The 24336-nt window shown below is 40.4% G+C and overlaps 1 protein-coding gene across 1 annotated transcript in view; it reads right to left on the bottom strand.

The window, feature by feature from the left end:
- The window catches only part of si:dkeyp-14d3.1 (transmembrane protein 132C), a 115937-nt gene that overhangs the window by 50001 nt on the left and 41600 nt on the right, over nucleotides 1–24336 (bottom strand). The window contains exon 3 of the mRNA XM_028414212.1: nucleotides 8206–8352. Within this exon, the coding sequence (XP_028270013.1) occupies nucleotides 8206–8352 (147 nt within the window). The remainder of the gene's footprint in view (nucleotides 1–8205; nucleotides 8353–24336) is intronic.

Genomic DNA, 24336 nt, shown 5'->3' with positions numbered 1-24336 from the left:
ATGCTGTAGAGCAGATGAGAGGATGTGACTCGTACCATTTCTGTTTGTCCTCTGGTTGATTGAATCTGTTCCAAGGCTGCCCATTTGTGTTCCTTGTGCTAAGTTCCTCGATCACCTGTCCTTTGTGCATGGTACCCCATTCTTTTATATTTTTTTTCTTCTCAGAATACAACTTTTATATCTTTTTCTACAGCCCAGGGCTTTCTTTAAATAGACTAATTTAAATATTTCTTCCATGGAGGTTAGAGAATTGAGAGTGTTGGTGCCAGGCCACGCATTTCCTTAAGTGGAATAGGCTTCGGTATAAAAGCCAATCATCTTGAAGGCCAAGCCAAACTGAGGTTAATTGGAGCCAACTGTGGGCATGGGGTTTTTTTTGCCTATTCAGTCAGATAAATCTGTAGGGAAGGACTTTGTTCACTGAAATTTGAATGGCAATATTTAAAGACAAGCAGTTCATCAGCGAGAGTGCTGAATGAAGCAAATCGCTCCACAATGCAGTCACAAGCATGTATTCAATAGATACTACAAAGATGTAATTATAGGAGAAACAACCAGTTTGTCAGAAGGCTTGTAGACAATTGCATGTTTACATCTCAACCCACTTTGCCTCCCCAGTGGAATGATACCTGCTGCGAACACAACTACAACAGCAACAATTCTGATATAACCACAGGTCTAATTTCGCCCAAACTGTGTCTGCCTACCCAGATTACATAACGAAAATCCTGCACAGGGTACAGTCACAGAAATATTTATGTGGGAATAGTATGGAAAATTAATCCAAACTGTGCTTATTCGTGGCCTTTATAAAGCCATTTTAGGGCTGTTAAATATCATCCTATGTAGGTTTGAATTGCAGTCCCGATTTTAGTACAGTGGTATTTGTATTGTATTGCACTGCATTACTCTAGGCTAATGCCATCGAGAATATATATAAAGAGCTGTTTTGAGCCCCCATAGGAGACTGAGACTGTAACATTATTTTCCACCTAAAATCCCTATATATGCAAACGGGCAGAGCGAAAGTGGAGCATGGGAGCCTGATACTTGCAATGTGGGTGTGCACCTGTCTGTCACTGTCTCAAAATGTACCCTGCATATAGCTGTCAATAAAAGGGAACTTATCAATACAGGCCAAACTGCTTTTTAAACTTGGCTGTAAACATGTTTATTTCTACTGTAAAATTGGTCATTTTAACATGAGATTCACTTTTTGAGCCAACCCCTGGAGGCAGTGGTTGAGCTTGTAACACTTCTGCATACCTACTGATTTTTAGTAGGTCTAAAAAAACATATATAAAAATCAGCAGTTAAAGTTAATAAAAAACTTTGTACACCTTTTTAAAAACATGACAGGGTCACTACTTACAGCAATATTTGATTTGAAATACAAAGCTTACAATACCAGCACAAAAAAATGTCTAAAAGCATGCATCTAAGAGCATTTCAGTAATACCTCATCGTTATATTATGATAATCAAAAGGATGATATCTGGGCCATATGTATAAAGATTGGAAAAGATTTGAAAACACCACAAATAGAAACATGCATACGGGTGTTTAACTACACAAGAGTCCTTTTGCTATAAAACACATTGGTCAACAGTTTTAATCTAACTACAGGAGTTTAAAAAAATGGTAATGCAAACCTCCACACACTAGTGACCGCAGTCTAATCCTCCAGGGGATTATCATCTAAGAGCAGGATATTCACTCATAAACCTCTGTAATTCTCAAACACATGAACTCTCTGGGACACATGCAAACCTCAATCTGTCTCCTCTAACATTGTGGCCACTAACAAAACTGTTTACCGTATCACTGTGGCATTATATGAGCCATGCAGCGTACCATGTCTCCCTGTGGAAAGCCAGTGTGCTGCACTGTGAATTATAAACTAAGGGTTACCTAACTTCACAGACATTCAGTGTAGATGTATACAGACCAAATCCTCCCCACTGAGTGTTATTACTGTCTGATTGGTGAACTGGGAAAAAGTGCAATGAGATACATTGGGGTGTAATTTTCCCATATTGTTTCCCTGTCAGTGGAACAGAGGAGTAGTCGAAGCAGTCAGATGTAATCTGGGCTGACTACTGTAATCAGCTGGCTGTCCTGGGGAGACACAGAATATGCCACAGTCCTTATAAAGGAAACCAAGCCACATCTTTTCTATTAAAATCAATTTGAATGTTCCTTTCTCATCAGCCTTACATTATGGCACATCACTCAGTCTTGATTCAAAAAAAGCATGTCAGTTAAAAGCTGTGACACGTCTGTGCTATCACACACAGGTATTGATTGTATGTCTTTTTTATTACTAAGAGATGAACAAAAAGAGGAATAGAGCAGTGTGGACAGTTGTTGGTAAACACTGCCAATGAGGCTCCTGTTAGGGTATATTTTAATGGTAAATAGAGGCCACTGGGAATTAGGTGGATCCATTATTAAGGGTCTTAGCATTAAGCATGTCAAGTATAACATTCCTGTTTTGCCCTTAATGTAATTGGGCCATTTCATTTTAACTGTGATTTATGCAGCATTATACAGCATTAAAGCCTGCAGCATGCGGCTTGTTCTGACCGGTAAACCATTTAAAATTGAAAAAAAAAAAATTTGATTTATGAAAACAACAAGAAGGTTTAGCACTTAATTCCAAATCAAGTCTAAAATCACATACAATTACCTTTTTTATGTAGGGGAGACCGGAGCTTGTTGTCACATGGGTAAGTTGTCACACTTGCAATAACTTGACCACAAAAGGGGTCTACTCAAAAGTGGAATACTAGTTTTGTGCTTTCATAATGTGATGTCACATCCCGTCTGGGAAAAGCACAGCACGCTGTCAACTGAGGTGAGGACAAATTTCCCATTTTTCACATATAAAAGTAAAAAATACCAACTAAATATTTTTGTAATTGTCTGCTTAAAGACACAAATATTAATTATTTAACATTTGAACCTGTTAGAAGAGAGAATAAAGTGTTACGCCAGACTTTAGTTCCAGTGCTGCTTCAAGCTAACTTTAAAATATGGCTGATATTAACAAACATGGCTGTTTGGGGCAAATTGTCTCAACCAATTTGGGGCAACTTGTCACACTACTTGAGTATATGCAATAATAGACGCAGAGAATCTGCTGTTAATGGTTGTTCAATGTGTGATTTTTTAAAGAACAAAGAAAAACTCGCAGGAGAAGAAATTGTCAGGAATTACACAAGAAAAACAAGAAATGGCCACACAGCACCTGACGTGATGCTGAGGTCATGGAGGGAAGTGAAGTTGGACAGTTATTATTCAAGTTCATTGATTAACCGAATTTTATCTAGATAAATTTCATTTGGAATATTAAATAAACTGAAGTGTTCTTGTTTTATTTATGCCAACTATTACTTCACACAGTGTGACAACTTACCCGCTAATGGGGCAGCATGTCACATGTGTGCACCCCCTATTTAAATGCTGATAAGTCTGCACAGAAAAGAGATATCAAAACCAAATGAATATAAAGTTTGTGCCCAAGACTTTGTTCTTTCATTTGGTAAGTATTTTTTAACAATCTGATGAACTAATTTTAAGATATATAACAGAGTGTGACAACAACCCCCGGTCTCCCCTACTTTACCGATTGTAAAAAACTTTTTTTTTTTTTCTGAAGACCTTGTGTGACCTTGTTACTCTTACTCTAACTAGACTTTGTCATAGCTCTGTAGCAAGGTGCGTTCAGACACAACAAAGAAAGAATGCAGGGATAATCTTTTTCAACTATTTGACTCCTTTGTTTCATTTCAGTTTTGCTGTAAATGTCACAAACTATAAATAATTGTATTATTTAAGGCTTCCAAGACTAAGACTTTGAAATTGAGATAAATTGTGGGGTTGCTGCCAAATCTTACCCGTTATTACACAGCTGTATGATTTCTTTCCCTCTGGGAAAGTAAAGCATTCACACTGAAGAGATTTACAAGGCTGCTTTAGTAGGGAAGTCATGTGTCTTTATAGTGATATGAGTGTATTGTGAATTTAATTATATTAAATTAAGTTCCATTTAGATTTAAATCAGCCACTAGTAAAACAGGATTCAATGAGTTCAGTTCAGTTTAAGCTGAAAGAAACGGGAAACAAACATATTGTTATTAACATACATGTCCTCCCTTACCTTGTGCCCACTACCACTTAAAGGCTCTCTTAACTGCCTGCTGTCCCTGGGCCGGGTGTGGCTTTGGGGAGATTAATGAAGTGGTGGTTCACAAGGGAGATCCATCTGCACCTGACAATCTTAATGAACTCCTGAGGCCCAGACATGGCACTTTTCCTGAGGCGTCCATTTATGCCTTATGGCATGCTGAGGAGGCAGGGCTGCCTTTTGTTTTGAATGGGTTTCCTTTTAATGGTGACAAAGTAAACTTTTCAATCTACCAGAGTGCATTTCAGCCAATAATTTGTGTACTCCACGTAACAATTTTGTCCCATTCCACAGGGACTCATTTTCCCAGACACACTATGACCCTGTCACCAGAAATCTCAACCTGTCAAAGAAAAAGGGCCATGTTCCTTTCAAATTATGACGTGAGGTTAAAAAAATAATAATCTGCATATATATGAGGCTGTAATACAGACTTAAAATCCCAGACTGTCAGGTCTCATCATGCAGGCTCAGAAAGTTGTGTGTAATCATGCTGCTATTAATTCAACGTATGCAATTCACACAGGATAAAAAAAAAAGAAACAGCATTCAGCAACATATCATATAAGACCCCAGAGCCCGTTCCCAGTGAAGTGAAGTTTGAAAAACCAAATATGAGACATTTACTACAACATTCTCATTTCACACGATACACATGTATTTTCTTAGCTCAACTCCGGAGATGTTATCGATCCCTTACATTTTTGTTGTTAAGTTAGCTTTTGAATGGGAAAGAAAGAAAATATATAGAGCTTTGGATTATTGCATGCTTTACATCTCATGACAAATCCTGGATAGCTATTAACTCATTATTGTATGTTCAATGGATTTATTTCATTGAATTGGAAAAAACTGACATCAGCTGTTCGGTGGCATTTCCTTCAGCTCAAGTTATTCTCAGTCAAAAGCCCAACCTGTCTTCACACTGTAGCACCCTTTGATGAAAACCTGTCACCTCAGTATTGCTTTTATTAGGCACGATGCTGCCAGCACGCAGACTTGCATTACCATAGGAAAATTCTGCAGGGCTCCGGAGCACATTCAGAATATGTCAAAGATTTTGTTTGAAGAATAGTTTCACAATTCCTCTTCTTAATGAATGTTAGCAAAAACACATTATATTTAGCCGTGAAAACAGAGGATGAACGATTCAAAGTTTGACTGTAAGCCAACCAGAGAGATTTGGGTGTGGTTGCGGAGCATCAGCTGTGAATGTGGAGAACGGAGTGGATCAGCTGGCCAGTGTGGGCAGCTTAAAGTGACTGGCTGAACTGGCACACAGAGTACACCTGACCCATCAGTCATGCTGTGCTCTCATGCGCACAGTGCGGGTCAGTGTCATGGCACACACACACACACATGAGCTTCAGCTCAACTTGACAATAAAAATGAACACTTTGGTGGTCACTGGGCATAATTTCAAGTTTAGCAAGTGAGGCTTGTTGAAGGCAATGTCTGCAGGCTAGCCTAGATTAGAACACATGTGTGAATAATGCAGCATCCTGTTGTTAAAAAACAATGATTAAAATGGAAACAGGATCTTTATTAGTTTGACCTATATCATTCACACACCTCATCATCCTCTTATCCTGAAGGAAGGAGTGGAGAGAAGAAAGCACACTGGATGACAGCTCAACAGATGAGATAGCTATGGATAATCCCTCTCTAAAAGAGCTTCAATGAAATGATTGGGAGCCGAGAGGACAAGAGGAAAGAAAAATTGGAGTATTGTGTATTGTACAGCTATCATGAGGCGTCTTTGGTCTTCTCTCCGAAGTGACTTTGACAGCTGTGGGGATTAAGGAGCAGTCCGACGTACATGGCCCAAACAGCAGGGATTAGACTATATATGCTCCCTCTTGTTTGTGGCTCCTTCACTTAGTAAATCAATAACACATGATTTTTCTACAATAATGGAACACGTGTGTGTGTGTGTGCAGGGTGGTTAAGGTCATTAGACAAAGTAGACAATAATAACTGCATAATGGCAGAGATGCCTTGAGAGGAAATTGAAGCTGGCTACCATTTGCAACTCACTGCTGCAGTCACTGCTGAAAGTGTTAAAATTTCCAGTTCACCTGGCAGCCTCTAGGAGTTGGCTCCAAAGTGAGTCAATCACCATAGATATCCCTGTCAAAATGGCCAACATTACAGCAGAAATAAACATGTTTAAAGCCTGGTTCAAAACAAACTCCACCTCTGTGCCTGTATTTGGAGTTTAGGCAGACTCAAAACGGCTCTTTAAAAACTTCACTGACACTCGGGCCAAAATTATATACTGTCTGTGGTTCAGTTACTTCATAATTCTGTAGTGAAGTGTTTCGTTACACCTTTTACAAGTTTCTGTGGAAACTTGAAGAACAAATTGTTATTTAAGTTTATAGTCCCTCCAAATGGGCCTAAATAGCCAAACTAATTAAGATATTATTACCATTATTTTATGGGAATAAAGAAAAAAAACACACACAATTAATTGTCAACATGTTACTTTGTACTTTGTATACCTGTGTATATTTAAAGGGCAACCAAACACTTTCTGTTTTTAAGACTGAGTTGTCTAACTTTATCATATGTGTGAATGGAAGTCCTGATAATTCTTTTCAGCACAGAGTTAACTTTGAGTTGCTACTTACAGCTCAGTTAAGACAGGTAGTTAATAAATTATTTTTATTTTAAGTGATGTATACAAGTAAAAAAAAAAAACCTTCTCCCAAACTGACATGCCTACAACCAATTTCCCGAACCACCTCAATTGACTCCTCTCTCACTATTCCAAGCCCATTGCGGATGACCAAGACTCTTGAGAGGAAATATGTTTCAGCCATTAGTATTGACCATCTGATTCTTTTGGTCACTACCCTGGCCACAGAGGAGGGTAGGAAGCTAAATCAGCCAGTAAAACAAGAGTCCTGCCTTTTGGCTCAGCTCTCTCTTCACCACAACAGACCACAGGGCCTGCATCAATTTGATGCTCCATTCTTCCTTCACTTGCAAACAAGCCCTCAGTATGGTTAATCTCCTCTTCCTGCAGCAGAAACTCATCTCCAAACTGGAGAGGGTATGCCACCATTTTCTGGCCCAGGTTTAGAGGTGCTGATTCTGATCACAGTTGGAGTCTTTGCTCCAACACCCCCACATAGACCTTACTGGGGCTGAGAAAATGATCCCTCTATAGTTGAAACACTCTCTTCAGTTAGCCTTTTTAAAAGGAAGAACCACTACCATGGTTTACCAGTTCAGATGCACTGCCACCCACTCAACGGATTAAATGAAGTGTTTTTATAGACTACTATACACTTAAGCAACCCCTACACAACTTTTATTATAAAGTTGCACTTGCAATGTCAAGTGTCTTGTTCTTTTAAGGGAGAGGTTTAGAATTTAGAAAAAGTGGGACAAGAGCTAAACAGCAAATAAGTAAGCTTTCCCCAGCCTCAATCTGCCTCTAATCCATGAAATTACACCTGTCACTAGAAAGTTAGATTTATTAAAACTACTTCCTGATCCGAGAAGCAAAAACCATTAAAACTCACAAAGGCCTTCAATCAGCACTTAATTAACAGCAACCTTTTCCCCAATGCTGGTAATCATTTCACTATCTGCCAGATTAGTTTAAGGACATGAATACAGACCAAAACAACTTGGAAGTTTGGCAGTGGAGAAAATAAGTATAAAAATAAAATGAGAGAGTGATGAAGGGGCATAGCAAGACAGAGACAGAGAGAGAGAGTAGAGAGGATACTGCAATAGTCAATTAGATTTTCACTCCCCACTGGTCTCAACAGACATGGCCTTCATGTCAAGTCAAGTGTGTCATTTTAGCAGAGGGAACATCACTTAGATAATCATTCACACTGTATGTTTTAGTGCTTGCGTGGCCCCTATAAATAGGATAAATCAAGGACAGCACTTTCTAAAACAACAATTAGGGCTCAGGTTTTAGAGGTCATTGAAGAGGCGGTATTATCTCAGCCTTTTTTGTCTGAACAATAACATCAGCTAATTTATATGCTGACCTTTGTTGATCATAGCTGGACTCCTTCCTGCGACAGTGGAGAGTCACCACTCGGTGGCCTTCACTCCTCACATCCTGGCTAACTATCCACTGAGTGGGGTTGCTGGGTCGAGCTCCAAGAAATGTCACCCCTTCTTTTAACTTCACCCTGTGGAGAAAAAAAGGACATATTTATTATTGTATTAGTTTTTATTAACAAAAAGATTCTTATTTGGTGTCGATTTCACCCCCCCCCCCCAAAATATATATATATATATATATATATATATATATATATATGGCAAAAGTAATTTATATATATATATATATATATATATATATATATATATATATATATTGGTTGTAAAAATGCGTTTTAACTGGAGTTGTTCATTGTACAACCCTAAACAATACTGACTTTCTAAATGTATTGTTATATTAATAAATCCTCATTAGGTAATAGATCCAAATGAAGAAAACAAAAGCTGACTGTGGGATTTACCATCTGTGCAGAATATGTTATTTGCCATGAAATGAGGTTATAAGTGTGACCATCCCATTATGTCACTTTTCTCCCTTTTCCATCTGTGAAGTTCATTCTCTTCCAGTCTGAAAAGGACATTATGTAAAGGTTTCTTTCACTGTGGCAAAATTACAGCATCAGCGTCCTTGGCTCAGTAGACTACAAAAGAAGAAAATGTCCAACAGGAAAAAAAAAAAAACTGTAAATGAAATCTCAGTTAAATGTGACCCATATTATAAAGTACATCCACTGTACAGAGACTAATTTAAAAGGTAAAAGTGCTGACATGAAATAGATTTAGACTAATGTTCCATAACATAACGTGGTCAAAGGCCTATGTGATTTTACTTAGCAGTGACAGCAAAGTTCCAAGATTGAAGAGAAGACTAAATTATTACAGAAAGCCCAATCACTTTTACTGTCCAATCCATACCAGGTTGGCAGATGAGGCCAAAGATATGGCTTTGCTTTCATCTTGAATTTGTTGCTGCACTTTAACATGCAATTGCCTGTCTGTATGCCAATGAATATATCTGCCCTCTCCAGTGAAGCCTCTTTCTTTGATGTGCTATCTTATCATGTTGTGAGAGGGGTTATACGTGAGAACTGAAAATAGGTAATATGACAGATGAGGCTTCAACTAGGAGTAAAGATAAACAGCACACCTAAGGGTCACTGTGAATATGTGTGCATAGTATATGTTTATGTGTGCATGCAATGATATTTTCTGGCAGGGTCTCAAAGATGATTAGATATCTTTTGCCAGCTGCTTCCCTCTGTGTTGTGTAGGTATAAATGAAGACTTAGCTTTATGGTGAGACATAGCATGCTGTCTTTTAGACGTTCTCTCATGTGCTGTGAATTGTGAAGTTAATGTTCTACCTGCAGCTCCAAATATCAGGTTTGTGAATAAAAACAGATCTTAAATCTTTCACTAACACTGCCTCAACCCATTGTAAATCTGCAGATCTTAAAGGGAAACACCTGACATTTAAAACATGATATTCCCTTTATTCTTCAGAGAATATTTCTGGGCTTTGTAGGATGTCTTCTGTGGAGGTTGACAGACATGGACGTTCACAAAGAAGGAGAATGCTCTACTCATACAGTAGCCCTGTATGCCCAGACTTTTAATGTTGAGAAAAACTACAGGCTTGGAGTTGAGATTTGTGGAAGTGGATTACATAGACTATAAAGACTGTGAAAATTACACCAGGCATTCATATCACATTATCATTTCATTTCATTGTTTTTTATAGGCTACAAGCACACATGACTTTTCGGGACAGATCATGATCTCGGGTGACTATGGGGTCTAATGGGCATGGTACACCCTAGACTAGTCTATCAAAGGACAAACAAACAGTCACACTTACAGTCAATTTCAAGTCCCCAGTTAACCTAACATGCACTTCTTTGGTATGTGGGAGGAGAGAAAACCCATGCAGGTACAGGGAGAGCATGTAAACCCCACACAGAAAGACACCAACCAGATTTAACACAAGGAACCTTATTGCTGTAAGGCAGCAATGCTGCTCTGCTCTGATCTCTACACTGGAGAAACTAAACAACCACTCCACAGAAGGATGGCTCAGCACAGAAGAGCCACCTCCACAGGACAAGACTCAGCTGTTCACCTTCACCTCAAAGAGAAAGGACACTCCTTTGAGGACAACAATGTTCACACACAATGTGTGAGTGCTGACAACAACAGACTGGTAAAAGATCTCCAGCATCTTGTTGCACAAATTAAATCTACTGCAGGCCTTCTTGTACACAGCTTTGTCTTCCAACAGCACAGCTGAGTTGTACTGGAAGTCAGAGGTGCATAAGGTGAACAGGAATGGAGAAAGCAGAGTGCCCTGTGGGGCTTCTACACCACTCATCACCACATCAGACAGGACACCACCCAGCTGGACAAACTGTGGCCTGTCTGTCAGGTAATCATTGATCCAGGAGACAGTGGACCTACCAGCACCCACCAGCCGCAGCTTCTCACCCTTGGTTTGGCTTCTTACTTGTTGGACATCTGATCTTTATCTGAACTGTAAAAACAGATATTTTTAAATGAAAATTATAAAGATTGACTCTATTTTGCAGCCAGCCTCAGATGGCCACTCGAGGAACTGTAGGTTGGGCACAAATGGTGTCTTCATTTCTCAGATCTGTTAGGTTTCTTCATGGTAAATACATGTTCTTTCAGTCATCTTTGAAATGAGACAAGCATCCTCAGAAAAACAAAAAAGAAAAAATATCGGTTGCAAATTGTGGAAGAAGAGGGGGCTAGAGCCATTTTCACACATGCAACAGACAGCAGTTGATTGCCCCTGTCAGACATGTTCTCACTTAGAAATATTTGGGTTGAGGTGAAGGTCAGTGCCATATATGAAGCGTAGGAGACTCAATATCAGCAAAAGTGGAAAGCAGCATTTAGTGCAAGCAGCAAGGAGTGCAGGGCAACATATGCCCACTTTGTCAACTATCTGGACGATTTTCTTATATATTCACACATGGGATGAACATACCAGGAAAATGTTTTATATAATTGGACTTTTGTGTTTTTCTACATTCAGAAAATGTCAAGGCTGTACTTTTGAAATGGCCTATGTACATAAACCTTGATCACACTTACATTTATGAAAAGATCCAAAGGATCTGATGCTGCTGACTAATGTTCACAAATATTGCCACAAAGGTTGTTTATTAGTATTTCTTCTACTTTTGACCCTTTGCAAGAGTTTTAGTAATGAATGAACATAGTGGTATTACAAACACTGTTTCTTGTTGTGTATTGTGTAGGCATCATTATAGCTGGAGTTAAGGCCAAACAGGTCTTAAAGTACAATATCATATATAGAACATAGATTTTTCATAGATTTTCAATAGCCTATAATTCAAAACAGCCCCTATATTGTAATTTAAAATAGTCTTCAAGGTCATTAAATTGAAATGTCAGAACATCAGGGAATCAGCTTGACGTGATCACTTTATATGAAATATTACACACACCTCATATATACGCTGCCCTTTCAAAAACACTCTTGGTCCACCATTTAAACCAGAATAAGTGAGGGGGAGAAATTGACTGGCAGTAACCATACAACTGTAACACCGTAACAAAGCTCATGTACAGTCCTCCACAGATCCCAGTGGGAGCAGCTGGATCTTGTGTCTGGTTTCTTCACACTCGAGTGGTCAGGATGTCTATCAATAGCTTCCAGTGAGGTTTCAGAATGTTTTAAACAGAGTTGGATCTCAGAGGGAGACCAGTCATTACCCCACACGCCATATCCCCCAGCTCCTGGAGCAGTTGTTAGAGTATAGCTTGAGTGTCTTATTGACTTAATGGTCAATTTGGTTTTGTACCCAGCCAGTGTAAGAGTCTGCTGTAGGTTAATAGCAGTGACTGTTGGATTTATTTTGAACAATAAATCCAAATCTTACCAGTACAGCTAAACTATACACATGCAGCATATGAAAAATTGTTACTGGTTTGCTATGTCGGCATGTTAACCTACATACTAATAAGCTAATTATTATAATATATATTATTATATATATATATATGTAACTGTCACCAGCACATGGACATGGATATCATTTTGCATCAGTTTTCAGCTATAGTGCAACATCATGCTGGGTGACAATGCATATATTAGTGACTGGGGTAAAGTTGGTTTTGAAGTCAGAAGATCATCCAAAATCACCATGATTCATCCTGTGGGGCGCATATCAGTATCAAAAGGCATGCTAATCTATTGAACAAACAAAATGTTTCCATGCCACTAGTGAGCTATTTTTGTAAGTGTTTTCACTAAGCCTACAGTTTTGTGTACGCACACACAACAAAGGTTAATGGTATTGTTGTACAGCACTCCAGGACACACATAAGTAATGAAGGACAAGTCAGACAATGATTCTCTTCAAAGTTTGATAAGCTGACACTCGCCAAAAATGAAGGAGACAATGCTTTTTATCTATGCACCTGAGCTCTCTTCAGTCTCTAAACGTGTCTTCTGTGAACACACCACACAGAACAACAATGATTGTTCTGAATACTAAGTATTACACAACCAGAGGGGAAGTAAATGGTAAGAGCCCACACAGGGAGAATGGGGACAGTGTGAAGATGCAGTATCTATTAGCTGGCAGTTTAAAGTAATGTGAGTTGTCCAACTATTCCCTTAACCCACTGTGTCCTGTACTACAGGGTCACAGGTGGCCTGGAGTCTATCCCAACTGTCGAAAGAGTGTACCTGTAGGGTACAGCCTAGACAGGTCACCTGTCTAATGCTGGACTAACACAGAGAGACAACCACCCTCATTCACACATATGGTCAATTTAGAATCCCAAATCAACCCAAACTGGTCAGGCATCATAAGAGACCCTGACAAGTCTTCATTGACAAAGAAAGTCTGAGTAGGTCCAGGTGGTAAGGAAGCACTCAGGGAGCACAGGGTGTCTGATCCCAACTTCAGTGCCATTGTATGTCATCATGACCCATTCTCAGATAAAAAAGTCCAATACTATAATGCTGTACTGTCTCTCTGCCCTCTCCAACTATTCTTCAGACCTGATTGTATGCTTGGACTTCGTAGGGGATCCCTACCCTAGTGACGAGATAAGTAAAAGCTACTTCTCAGTGGGACAAGTGAGAGAAATAAACATTTCCAGAGAAAATCCAATAACGTCGAGGCTGGACAATAATGGGGGTCCCCAGCTACTGGTCTGTGTCCCACAACTGGGGTTGCATTTCAGTTACCTCTTTGGCCTCCTTTCCATCTGGCTCTTTTGGCCTGCTGCTGACTCATATGCATCAATGGTTTGGTGACCTATTCTGACTCTCTCATGAACCATTTGCTGTCACACTCAGCAGCTCCCTGAGGAAGCTTTTCTCCTGGGCCATCCCGCCTACATAAACAGTGGGTAGAGAATGCAACAACCCAGTGGGGAAAGCGGAAAAAGACTCTGCAGTGTGAGCGAATGGCAGTGAGACAGCAGGGGGACTTTGTGATGGTTTGTGGTTGACGGCTAATGGAACAGTATGAAGCTTATGTATAAGTCTGCTGTAGGACAGTGAAACAAAAGCACACATTCACAAAAACATGTGAGAATGAGTAGTGTGTGGCTGCAATAATGTATGTAAGGCAGTGTTTTGATGGAAAAACAAATCATTCACACCATAATTACACCTGATTTAGCTTTCCTGGGGTACTTTACAATGAGTTTAAATTGCTTCAAATTAGGGATGCAGCAGACTCTTATTTTGTTATCATAAAACAGAAAAAATAACTACTGTAAGGTCACCGGCACCAGCCAATACTTGGTTTATCCATTAAAGGGGTTTGTCAAAACATGGTAGCTTCTGTATTAAAATACTTGCACCCCATATTAATATGAAAGGCACACACAAAAACACAACACTGCATATATTACAAGTGATTATAAACTAATAAACATGACCTAAGGTATGCTACAGTATAGATGAATAACACAGTTCTGCCTTTGCCCACTCTACAACACTGAGGACGAAACGTCTTGCAAATGGGCGCCGTCGTGTTGGAAAAAAGGAAAAGGAAAGAAGTTCATCACTGTACCACCTCATCACTGTGTCGAGCCAGTAGCTTGGCCACCCCATTTGCTGTCAACCACAATGCTACTTCTTTCTTTTTTAGCAAACAATAACTAATTAAATACAAACATATACAGTCTATGATAGACACCCCTAAATCATACACATCAGCCTTTTCTTTTAGTATAGATGATTTATTTTCTCACTGTTGACCATAAAGTCAACCGAAATGATAAGAATTCATTCAAGATTCCTCACCTGTATTGTTGAAAATATAGGCATTTATTAAAAAATATGGACAGGAATATTTTAGAATTGATTTGGAAAGTTCCACAGCCTGACCAAAAGATTCTGAAACAATGTAAGACATTAGACTGTTATATGCCTTTCGCTTATGTATCAATAGGGAAGCCACTAAGTGCTGGTAAAATGCTCTACCTATAGTATTTTCCCCACAAGCATGGAGACACATTTCATTGGTTTTTCATTTCTAAATCGCACAGCAGAGATTACAGAAGTGCCCATTGTTATGCTGAGAGGCCATAAAAGAGAGGGGGGGGCATTTTGTAGGGAGATCTGTTTGCCAATTACTCTATCTTTTGTGTAGACATGGTGTGAGCAAAGAGAGGGGAGCGTCTAAAATCCCATATGAAGAATTCATATCATTGCTATCATGGAGTGCAGTTTTGTGATGTTCTCGCAGACTGTGCCTGCCTAATTGGATTTTCACAACATGCAAGTGCACAGCAAGAAAAGAGAAACCATGCAGGCAGAAAGAAGGAGAAAAAGTCGATAATGCTTGGTTGTGTTTTCTAATATGTTTAAAGGTATTTGCACTGATTTGGCTGCCTGATTAGATAAAAGGTTTTCAATCAAACAGAAATGAATTTTAATTAATTAAATTCTATAACATCCCTATGCATAATGCTACATAATGGTGCAGTTAGTTTGACAGTTTGTGTAATAGACCTTTCAGCCTGTGAATTGCAGTATTATCCCTCACTGGAGAGTATTTAAGAGGCACTGATTTATAGAGAACATGTAGTGGGGGCTCAGCAAAGGCTGCTGGAAAGTGTGTATTTCCACTCCTGCATGGGGGCAAGCAGGCAGCCGCAGGCTAATCTGCAGATGAGTGTGTGTGTAGGTAAACATGATGCCTTTCATTCTGAGAACAGCTGCAAATGCTGTGAAAAATGTGTCACTACACACTATACACACATACAAATGCACCTGCACACATGTACTTATACATGTAAGCACAAGCAGACACAGAAACATGGAAGCAAGCTTCTGTGATGAAGAGATAGTGTCACAGTGTTGCCTTTGTCAAGAGCAATATAGCAGCACACTTTCTCTCCCCATTTTCATTTTATTTTGAGTTTTGAGAAAATAAAGGGGAATAAACAGTTGCAGGCACAGATGAAATTGTTAGCAAATAGGAAGCTATATTGAAGGCTCTGGCTCTGCTGCTGCTCACATATTGACATCTCATCTCTGGCTTCATGCAGTGAGTTGGGCAGAATCCAAACTCTAAAGTTTACCTTTGTATATTTGGCAAAGTGCCACATTTTTCAAGTCAATGGCCAAATAAACTTACTCTCCATGTTACCTCCAGGCGGAAGCCCCGAAAAGATATTTAAAAGAGTAAGCCTCCACTTTCAAAGTTTGTCACCATTTCTGGTCTAAATTCTGGTCATATATTGGCTGAGGTCACCTGACATGGCAACAAAAGTCCACTTAAGGGAGCAGGTTGGGGGTTGTTGTAGTCTCTTGTGTGTGTGTTCACTCGCTGTTAGATTCACCTGTAGTTAAGTGTTGTTAGTGGCAGTAAACTTTTGTTTTCACTCATTATGTTAAAAAACTACCTCATCTTCTCAATCTCTACCTTGCCACTGTCTGCTATTAAGTGCTTGCTCTGGGGTCAGGACTCTGGGCAATTCTAATTGTAAATGCTAAATTGAACTAAAAACTACTGGTTAGGTTAGGCATTCATAAAGAGGGTTAAGGGTTAGGTAAAGATCATGGTTCAAAAGGAAGTCTGTCCTCTTTTGTAGTTGCCATTGTGTGTACGTGCAAATCTGTTGAAACTAAGGTGCAGAAAAATAGCACATGGAACACTAAAAATCCATAGTAATAACACATAAGATGACCCCTGGCATCGGCATGTTATTCATACCCTTTAGTGATACTAGCTGGAATAGTTAAGGGTTACCATAGTTACCTCTGGTACTAAACAGCAGCCACGTACACCAGCAAGACAGAACAAAATGAGCCAATATTTTACATAATCATTATTATTAGTTTTCTTTTCACATTTACACTAAGGGGAAAAGTTTGAAAACAATTTTATTGATTCAATTTTGCCTCAAGACAGCACTTGAATTTAATAATGTTTCCTCTTCTGTCTGCCACCTGTTGGCATACCAATGCAAAATTAATACAGCAGATGTCCTTTCAAAGGGTAAATGGCAGTCACAGTCACTGACAAATAGACTTGTGTGCACTGACACACTGATGCGATGACTGGCAGAGTGGCACAGCGCTCCATCAGAGAAGGCAGGACAGGACGGGTGCAGGGGCACTCAGTCCTTCTGGGATAGCACTTAGTATTCAGCATGGCAGTGGCATTTTAACCTTCCCCCAGAGCCCAGGGTTATTTACACCTGCCTGTGGCTTCCTGCCTGTTTTCCCACATCCCCTTGCCCTCGCCCAGCACCCCCATGTCTCCCCTCCCAAGGGGGTACGGTACTTGGTAAAAGATAAGCTTTGTGTCATGGCAGAGGGAACTGACACCGCTTCAACAACATGAGGATTTACCCTGCGAGCAGCGAACTAATGCCCTGCACGTGCAAAGAATCTCTGATACACACCAGCACCCATCTGCTCATGTATATGGAAACATGAATGGAAATGCACACATGCATGTATGCTCATGCTTTTGCAGACACATTCACTGAGTGAAATCAGCATAACGGAGGCACCCAGGAGTTCACACAGACACAAACACAATGAGGTAATGAACAGGCTGCTGCAGTAAATGGCCCCCGGCATGGCTTACTCTAATGCTCACAAAATTGCTTTTAATTGGTGGAAGAGAACAAATCAATGCAAATCATGTTTAGAATACTAGCAAAAGGAGGAGAGGAAAGAGGGCAAAGAAAAAGAATAAAGACTAACAAATGACAGCATGCGCAGATCATCAGACAAGACAAAAACTGTCTTTTTTGCAGTTTCCCCTCACTCTGGAGTCTCACAAAGTGCCAATGTAAGTGCACTGCAGTATTTTACAGGGTTAGATCTAAGCAGACTGCGGGGCCATCTCCCTGCAGTGAGTAACCAAGCCTGAGCAGTAGTGGAAAATCCTTAGGGAGAAAAGAGGCCGCTAGGTACTCTGTGATTCATCCCACCCCCTTGCCTGAAGCTGCTTTGATGAAAATTAGCTGTCAGTCTGTGGTACTCATCTGATCGACACAACTTCATCCACAGCTCACTGACCTTTACAGAGAGAGCAGAGGAAGGGTGGCCGCCCACCTCGCACAGAGATCAACACAGTGAGAGATAAAACAATAACAACCTCAAAAGCTCAATGAGATCACACAGCAGAGAGTTCAACTTCTGGAACCGGGAGGGCGGGGTGTACAGAAGCATGGACTTCTGTATGTGGTTCATTTAAGTGTATCAGAGGAGAGTGTGCCTGTGTGTTTGCTCTGGTAAGGAAAAGCAGTGGTTAAAAACATCAAATGACTTGAGGGAGACAAAATCCCAGACCACAGACAAGAGGGACACAGCACGACAAATCAAACAAATCAAATCAAACTTGAGGAAGAGATTACAATCTCCTGTATGTCACCGTCTCCTTACCAAACACTCACAAAATGAAAATTGCACCTCCTCTCTTCAGTTACTCCAAAGGAGTTGATATGCTTTAAAATATTCAATTTGCAGGCTCACCAGGTAAAACCCATTAAAGCCAGCCAGTGATGTCAATTGAATTAGGGCTGCTTTGTATAAAGCATGGATTCCCTGTTCTTTCTGCTGAGTGGCTCTGCTGGCACCTTGTTTGTAACCACAAGGCAAATGGGAGACACTGGCTGCTAATGTAAGAACATAACTTTTCAAATCATGCAAAACTACAGAGAGCCACTAACAGCCTAATATAGCAGAAAGAGAGAGAGAAGAGGTATTGCACTCTATTAAGACCTCCATTTGTAACTGCACAATTGGCACATAGTTGCTGAAGCTCTCTCATCCAGCGGGTGCTTGTTGTGTATTGACTAGGATGAGAATAATCTCCTCACCTTGAAATTAGCTGTGTGAACAGGAGGCCTTAGGCATGACATGTTTGCATGAAAGTGGTAGTAATACCATGCACTACTGCTGGCTCACCAGGTAAAACCCATCTGAATTGTGTGTGTTTTTTTCTGCATTACAAACTACTTGATGACCTTTGGAACACCCACCTGCATCGTCCCAATCAACACTGCTGCCTAGAAGCCCACAGTATGTCATTTTAATCACACTGCTCCTCATGGAGGTCAATTCTCACATAATGCCAAAACTACTGTGGGATGTGCTGACCTCTATTATTTGACTCAAAGGTCATCTGCAGAGTTAATTATAAGCACAGCTGGTGGTGCCTTTGACCCATGCACTTGGCAGTACATTATTCAGCTGTGATTGACAAGTGACACTGCCTATGACATGCCAGGTACACTGTATTGAAGTGGACAGCAGAAGTTATGTCCTTGTCCCGTCAATGTGGTCAGTGAGCTGCAGAAACCTGATAGACTTACCTGACAGAGCAGCAGCCCTGGAGCTCTTGGGGCACAAGGCTCTTTCTCATCCCACCAGGGACAAGCGTCCTTCAGGATTCTCACACTAACAAAAAGCTTTATAGACATACCAAAGCTGCAGTACCATTATATATAGAGGAGAGAAAGAGTGTGTGAGAAAACTCCACACAGACTCTTTTGTGCAACATTCGATTTTTGCATCAAAATCAGCACTACAGAGCTTGCTTTGTTTGCTCTAACTAAAGGGCCACAACAAAGGTAATCACCATTACCATGTCTTTGAATATGTAAAAAGAAACATCTGGCAGAATCAAAGAACAAGGGCATCTTTCACAGATACACAGAGAATAGCATAAAGGAGGACGAAAAAGATCACTTTGATACTCCAGCCTGAAACTACCTGGCATTCCGGAAATGTACACTGCCTTTCTTTTATCACTTGATTACAGTAGAGTTTGTCCTCAAAACACCTATAATCAATCAAATTTAAAGAACCAACAAATATCAATGAGTGATTGGTAGACTGTATCTAGTGACCAGAATCTCCAAACACAACTGTTGATCAGTATCTGCTGAATGTGTATATAAGCAGCTGTTTGCTAACAATGTTGCAATATCAGCCTTCTAGAGCAGACCTGGGCAAAGTACGGCCCGCGGGCCACATCCGGCCCGCTTGCGTCTTCAATGCGGCCCGCGGACTCGTACACACAATAAAAAAAAAAGAAGGCATCAAAAGTCAGCTGTCAGCACGGCATTACCGGTAACGTCTTTCCAGCCCTCCTTGTCTCTTCCACGCTGCTGTACTGCTTCATCCCATCTACTCTCTGGAGAGACACGGTCGCGCTGTGTACACTTTAAAAATGCTGCGCGACTATGCTGAAATGTACGGTAAAGCGTGAAGAAACGCCACAGCGCATTCAGATGTTACCGCGGTGCTGCAGCCGACATCGTCATCTGCTCTTAAAAAGCTCAGACCTTGTCCAACTTTCAGAGCTTTGGGATTGTTTTTAAAATTAGTTTTAACTCTAATGGTTTTCTTCTGTAAAAATATCTTTACATCATCTGTGCTGCTCTGTGCGGGAGTGTTTTTCAACATACAACCAGCACACACTCAGTGGACCTGGACACACACAGAGGACAGAGGAGTGAGCAGTAAACACACAGACCAGTTCACATCATCAACACCCTCCGCCACACATTGATTCTGAGCCTTTTTTCCGCCAATGCGACTTTATAATATCGCTATCTTTCCATTCATTCAACTCCGCGCAGCTCTCTCTCCCTCCCGTCCGCGTTCACACACACGTACACACATAAGCGCGGATATGTTCACAGAGAAGACGGCCAACGTTCTTGATAATGGAACATCGCACCCTAACTCAGCACAGACAGAGCTGGTAACGCAGCAAACATTATAGGTGATTTAAGGTGAAACGCGGTTGCGGTTGAGATGACGTCATATGACAATAGTCACATATGAATAATAACATCAAAAGCTGTTTTATTAATCAGTTAGTTGCCTTTAGTAGTTCCATATATCTGATTATAGTATTTATGCTATTAATGTATTTATGTGGTTATATCACATTATTTATTTTAACCTTTATTTTACCAGAAAATGTCATTTTACAAAACAAGAACAGGCTGATATATGAGGTCAGTGTTGACTTCATATAGTGAAATAAAAACCTTCAGCTTCAGATGTTTTTGTATGTTTTTGTGGCCCTTTGCTTTTCTAATGGAAGTCTATGTGGCCCTCGCAAAAAAATAATTGCCCACCCTTGTTCTAGAGTAATGGTACATGTTCTGAACATTTGTTTCCACAGCCCCCTGGTGAAAAAATACAATCAGTTAGTATAGGCTGAAGTAAATTACATGCCACATGTCACACAGCAGCTCAAAGAAATCCCAGGACAACAGAAAGTGGCACTGTTCAGCTAATTCTCTGATGGAAATAGGAGCTAACAATAACAAGTGGGACTGCACTTATCATAATAGATCAGTCTTCCACCTTCAGTTTTCTTGGTAGATTTTCATATATGACAAACATTTACTTTGTGTACAACTGGCTGGTGCAGCTATCAGTCTCCTGCAACAACAAGCTATCTGAGTCAGATTGATTAAATTCCTTTCCTACAGCAAAAGTGGCATTTTCAAGTGCAGAAGTTGTTAAATTGCAGCTGCATTAGTTTTGCTGCTAAATGTGTTGATGAAGATTCTGAGTCATCCAGGCAGTGGTGGTTCTACATTGAATTACTTCAGGCGAGAAACATATGTCCTTGCTTATTCAGACAAAACAAAAATATTTCACTGTACTAAAATAGGACTGCATTTTATACATAAATTCAATTCTTTGTTAGCAATGATAGTGCTTTCAGATTTTAATAAGCAGCATAAAAGGTTGTAATGTGTAACACTAGTCATTTTGATACCTGTGTGATGGTCCAGGCTGTGGGCATCGAGGGAAGTGAGGCTAAATGGATGAAAAATATGGATGAAAAATAATCATTCCCAACGTATTAACTCATAAAACCAGAAGCAGTGAGCAGTATTCTTACTTTAGTTTAATTAATTATTTAATCAGCCTGTCATGGATGGACGGACTTGTTAGCAGATAGTAGCTAACTTGTTAGCTAACCGACGAGCCAGAGCACCACATCATGGATGGACGTTATAAAACACAGCGCGCAGCATCAAACTCTCAGTCCAGCATCAGGCTACCGTCCTCTGTCTCTCTGCCTGCAGCACTGCTGTCTGTCCAGGTTGTTGTCATGGCCCCAAAACTTCCGTGTTGTTTAATGATCTTAACGGTAAGAGCTCTCACTCCTTCAATCATTTACGCTGCTGTACACAAACACTCAGTGATGCACGTCAGGCCAGAGTGACACCTCCCTCCTTCACTCGCTGTCATTCCATTTGGGAGACCCAGAGGTGAGCTGTCCCCCTCGCCCCCTCTCCTTCTCACACAGCCTCTGTGTACGGCAGCTTCTCAGCAAGCAGGGGGTGCCTGCAGCTGCAGGGGGCGCTAATTTGCCAATTCTCCACACAGTGATCGATAATATACTATAGAAAACTGCTTAGCAGATGAATTTTTCCAATTGCTTGTGCCGCCCCTTGTGTGATGCTGCCCCGGGTGACTCTCCTGGTTCACCCATGCCCAAAACCACTACTGCATCCAGGTCATAATTCGTAGAGACGATTGAAGCAAGGCGTCTGGACTTGTAGAGTTTTCTTGAAATTGTTTCGCTGCTCATCCAAGCAGCTTCATCAGTTCTGTTTCGTGGGGAAACATGGTTTAAATGTTGATGAAGATTCTCAGTCATCCAGGTCATCATAACATAGAGAAGATTGAGGTTTAAATGTGGTTGCAGACCTCAGTGGGTGGGTCGGGGGGAGACTCACAAACAATAGCACTAAATGTTTCCATACTTAACTGTGTTGGTCTGGCTGAACCTAACAGTCAGGTGTGTCTAACGACTGGCTAACGACTATAAGACTACAGGAGGGGGACTGGTGACAGCCCATGGTACTTGCTGTATGTGAGTACGTGACTTGGCGTGAAACTTCCTGGAATGGATGGAATCACTGCATTGTATGTGGTAGAAAGATGATGTCTGAGACCACCACCTCTGTTAAGGGAAGGTTTTTCCAGCTTAACATAGATGCTTCCTTAACTCATTTCCTTAACTTCATTTTTTTGGGGACAACAGTGGGGCAGTGGTATAGCAGGGTTGTCTAGTAACCAGAAGGTTGGTGGTTCAATCCGAACTCCTCCCTAGTCACTGTTGTGTGTTCTTGGGCAAGACACTTCACCCTAGCCTGTGGCGCACCTTGCTAGGCATTGTATGACACTGCCGTAAAAAACTCCTCTTTCAAACCATCGGCCCTCTCTGTCTAGGATGTACACATTGTTGTCCTTTTGGTGCTAAAGTATAGGGCCAGTGGGGACCATCCAGAAACTGAGCTGCTAAATCAACAACAAATGCAGAGCTGTAGGCTTAGGAGGTGATATTAATGTTGAAGTCATTACAGATACACCTTTTTTTCCTTTCAATTGTTTGAGTTTCAGGCACTTATATCACTTATAAATAAGATTTAGATTTTCTTCACAAAGTTCCTTTCTTAATACAAATTTAAGAAGGCCACTAGCTTATTCTCACATTTGTAAACAGGCTACGATAGTCATGAATAATTCAGTGAGCCCTAATGACACAATCTGTAGTCTGACATGTTAGAGCTACACTACAAGATAACTAACTTCAGATCAATAACTGTGCTCAAACACACTTATATCTACTTATTAAGAAGGAGAATTACCACACGTGGCAGTCAGTGATCTCGATTAATAAGGAGATGTCATGTCCTGTGTATTTTATGTTTGCACATATATTGATACTGATTTCATGACTAGTTATTTAATTGAATTGAGTGTGTTAATATAGAGCAGATGACTCAATGCCACAACAGGGGGAAGAAGAGAGTAGAAACATTGAGGGGAAAGGAATGGTTTTTGTTGTTGTTGTTTACCGAGTCCCTCTAAATTGTTTAGCATCAGCTTTCTCTCTGACATTCAATTGTCATTTGTTATCTGTAAGTAACCTTACAACATCCACAAACACACACTGAGCGCATTGTTTTCACTCAATTAGTGCACATTATTTGCACTATGCTTCATTTCACCTAAGCTAAGGATGTTTTGTCTGCATTCACTGACAGTACTGTTATGAGAACATAATAATTAATACTCCTCGTTTACAAAGTGCAGACTAGTTGTGGCTCAGTCGTAGTGATGAAATTCAATACAGCGTTAAGTCCACTAAGACATGTGTTCTTAGATGGGTTTCTTAGAGCTGCATGTCTTGTTACTGTAAATAACAAACCACAGTATAAAGGACAGGCCTCAGAAGAGACGTGTCAGTTGGGAGCAGAACAAAGCATGTCTGATTACTACGTCTAATAAATGCTCCAACTTTATAGCTGCAAGATAGCGACCTGCCCTTCTTGTAAGATGCGTAAAGGTGGCAAGGTGCCCTGCATACTGCTTATGTGGCATTACAAAATAGTGTGACATGAATACACATCAGTTGTCTGCCTTTCAGAACATTTTTCCTTAGTGTACAAAGGTGTTGGCATATACTCCCCTAATATTTACACATGATATCATTACTTTCTTGTGTATCTGAAGCAAGGAAACAGCAGAGCTTAAGGTTTTCCCTGAGCTACCATCAACTTAAAGTGCGTACAGCAGACATGCATACAGTGTC

Source organism: Parambassis ranga, chromosome 9, assembly GCF_900634625.1.
Source record: "Parambassis ranga chromosome 9, fParRan2.1, whole genome shotgun sequence".
In the NCBI taxonomy this organism is placed as follows: domain Eukaryota; kingdom Metazoa; phylum Chordata; class Actinopteri; family Ambassidae; genus Parambassis; species Parambassis ranga.
This window is presented reverse-complemented; position numbering and strand designations above follow the sequence as displayed.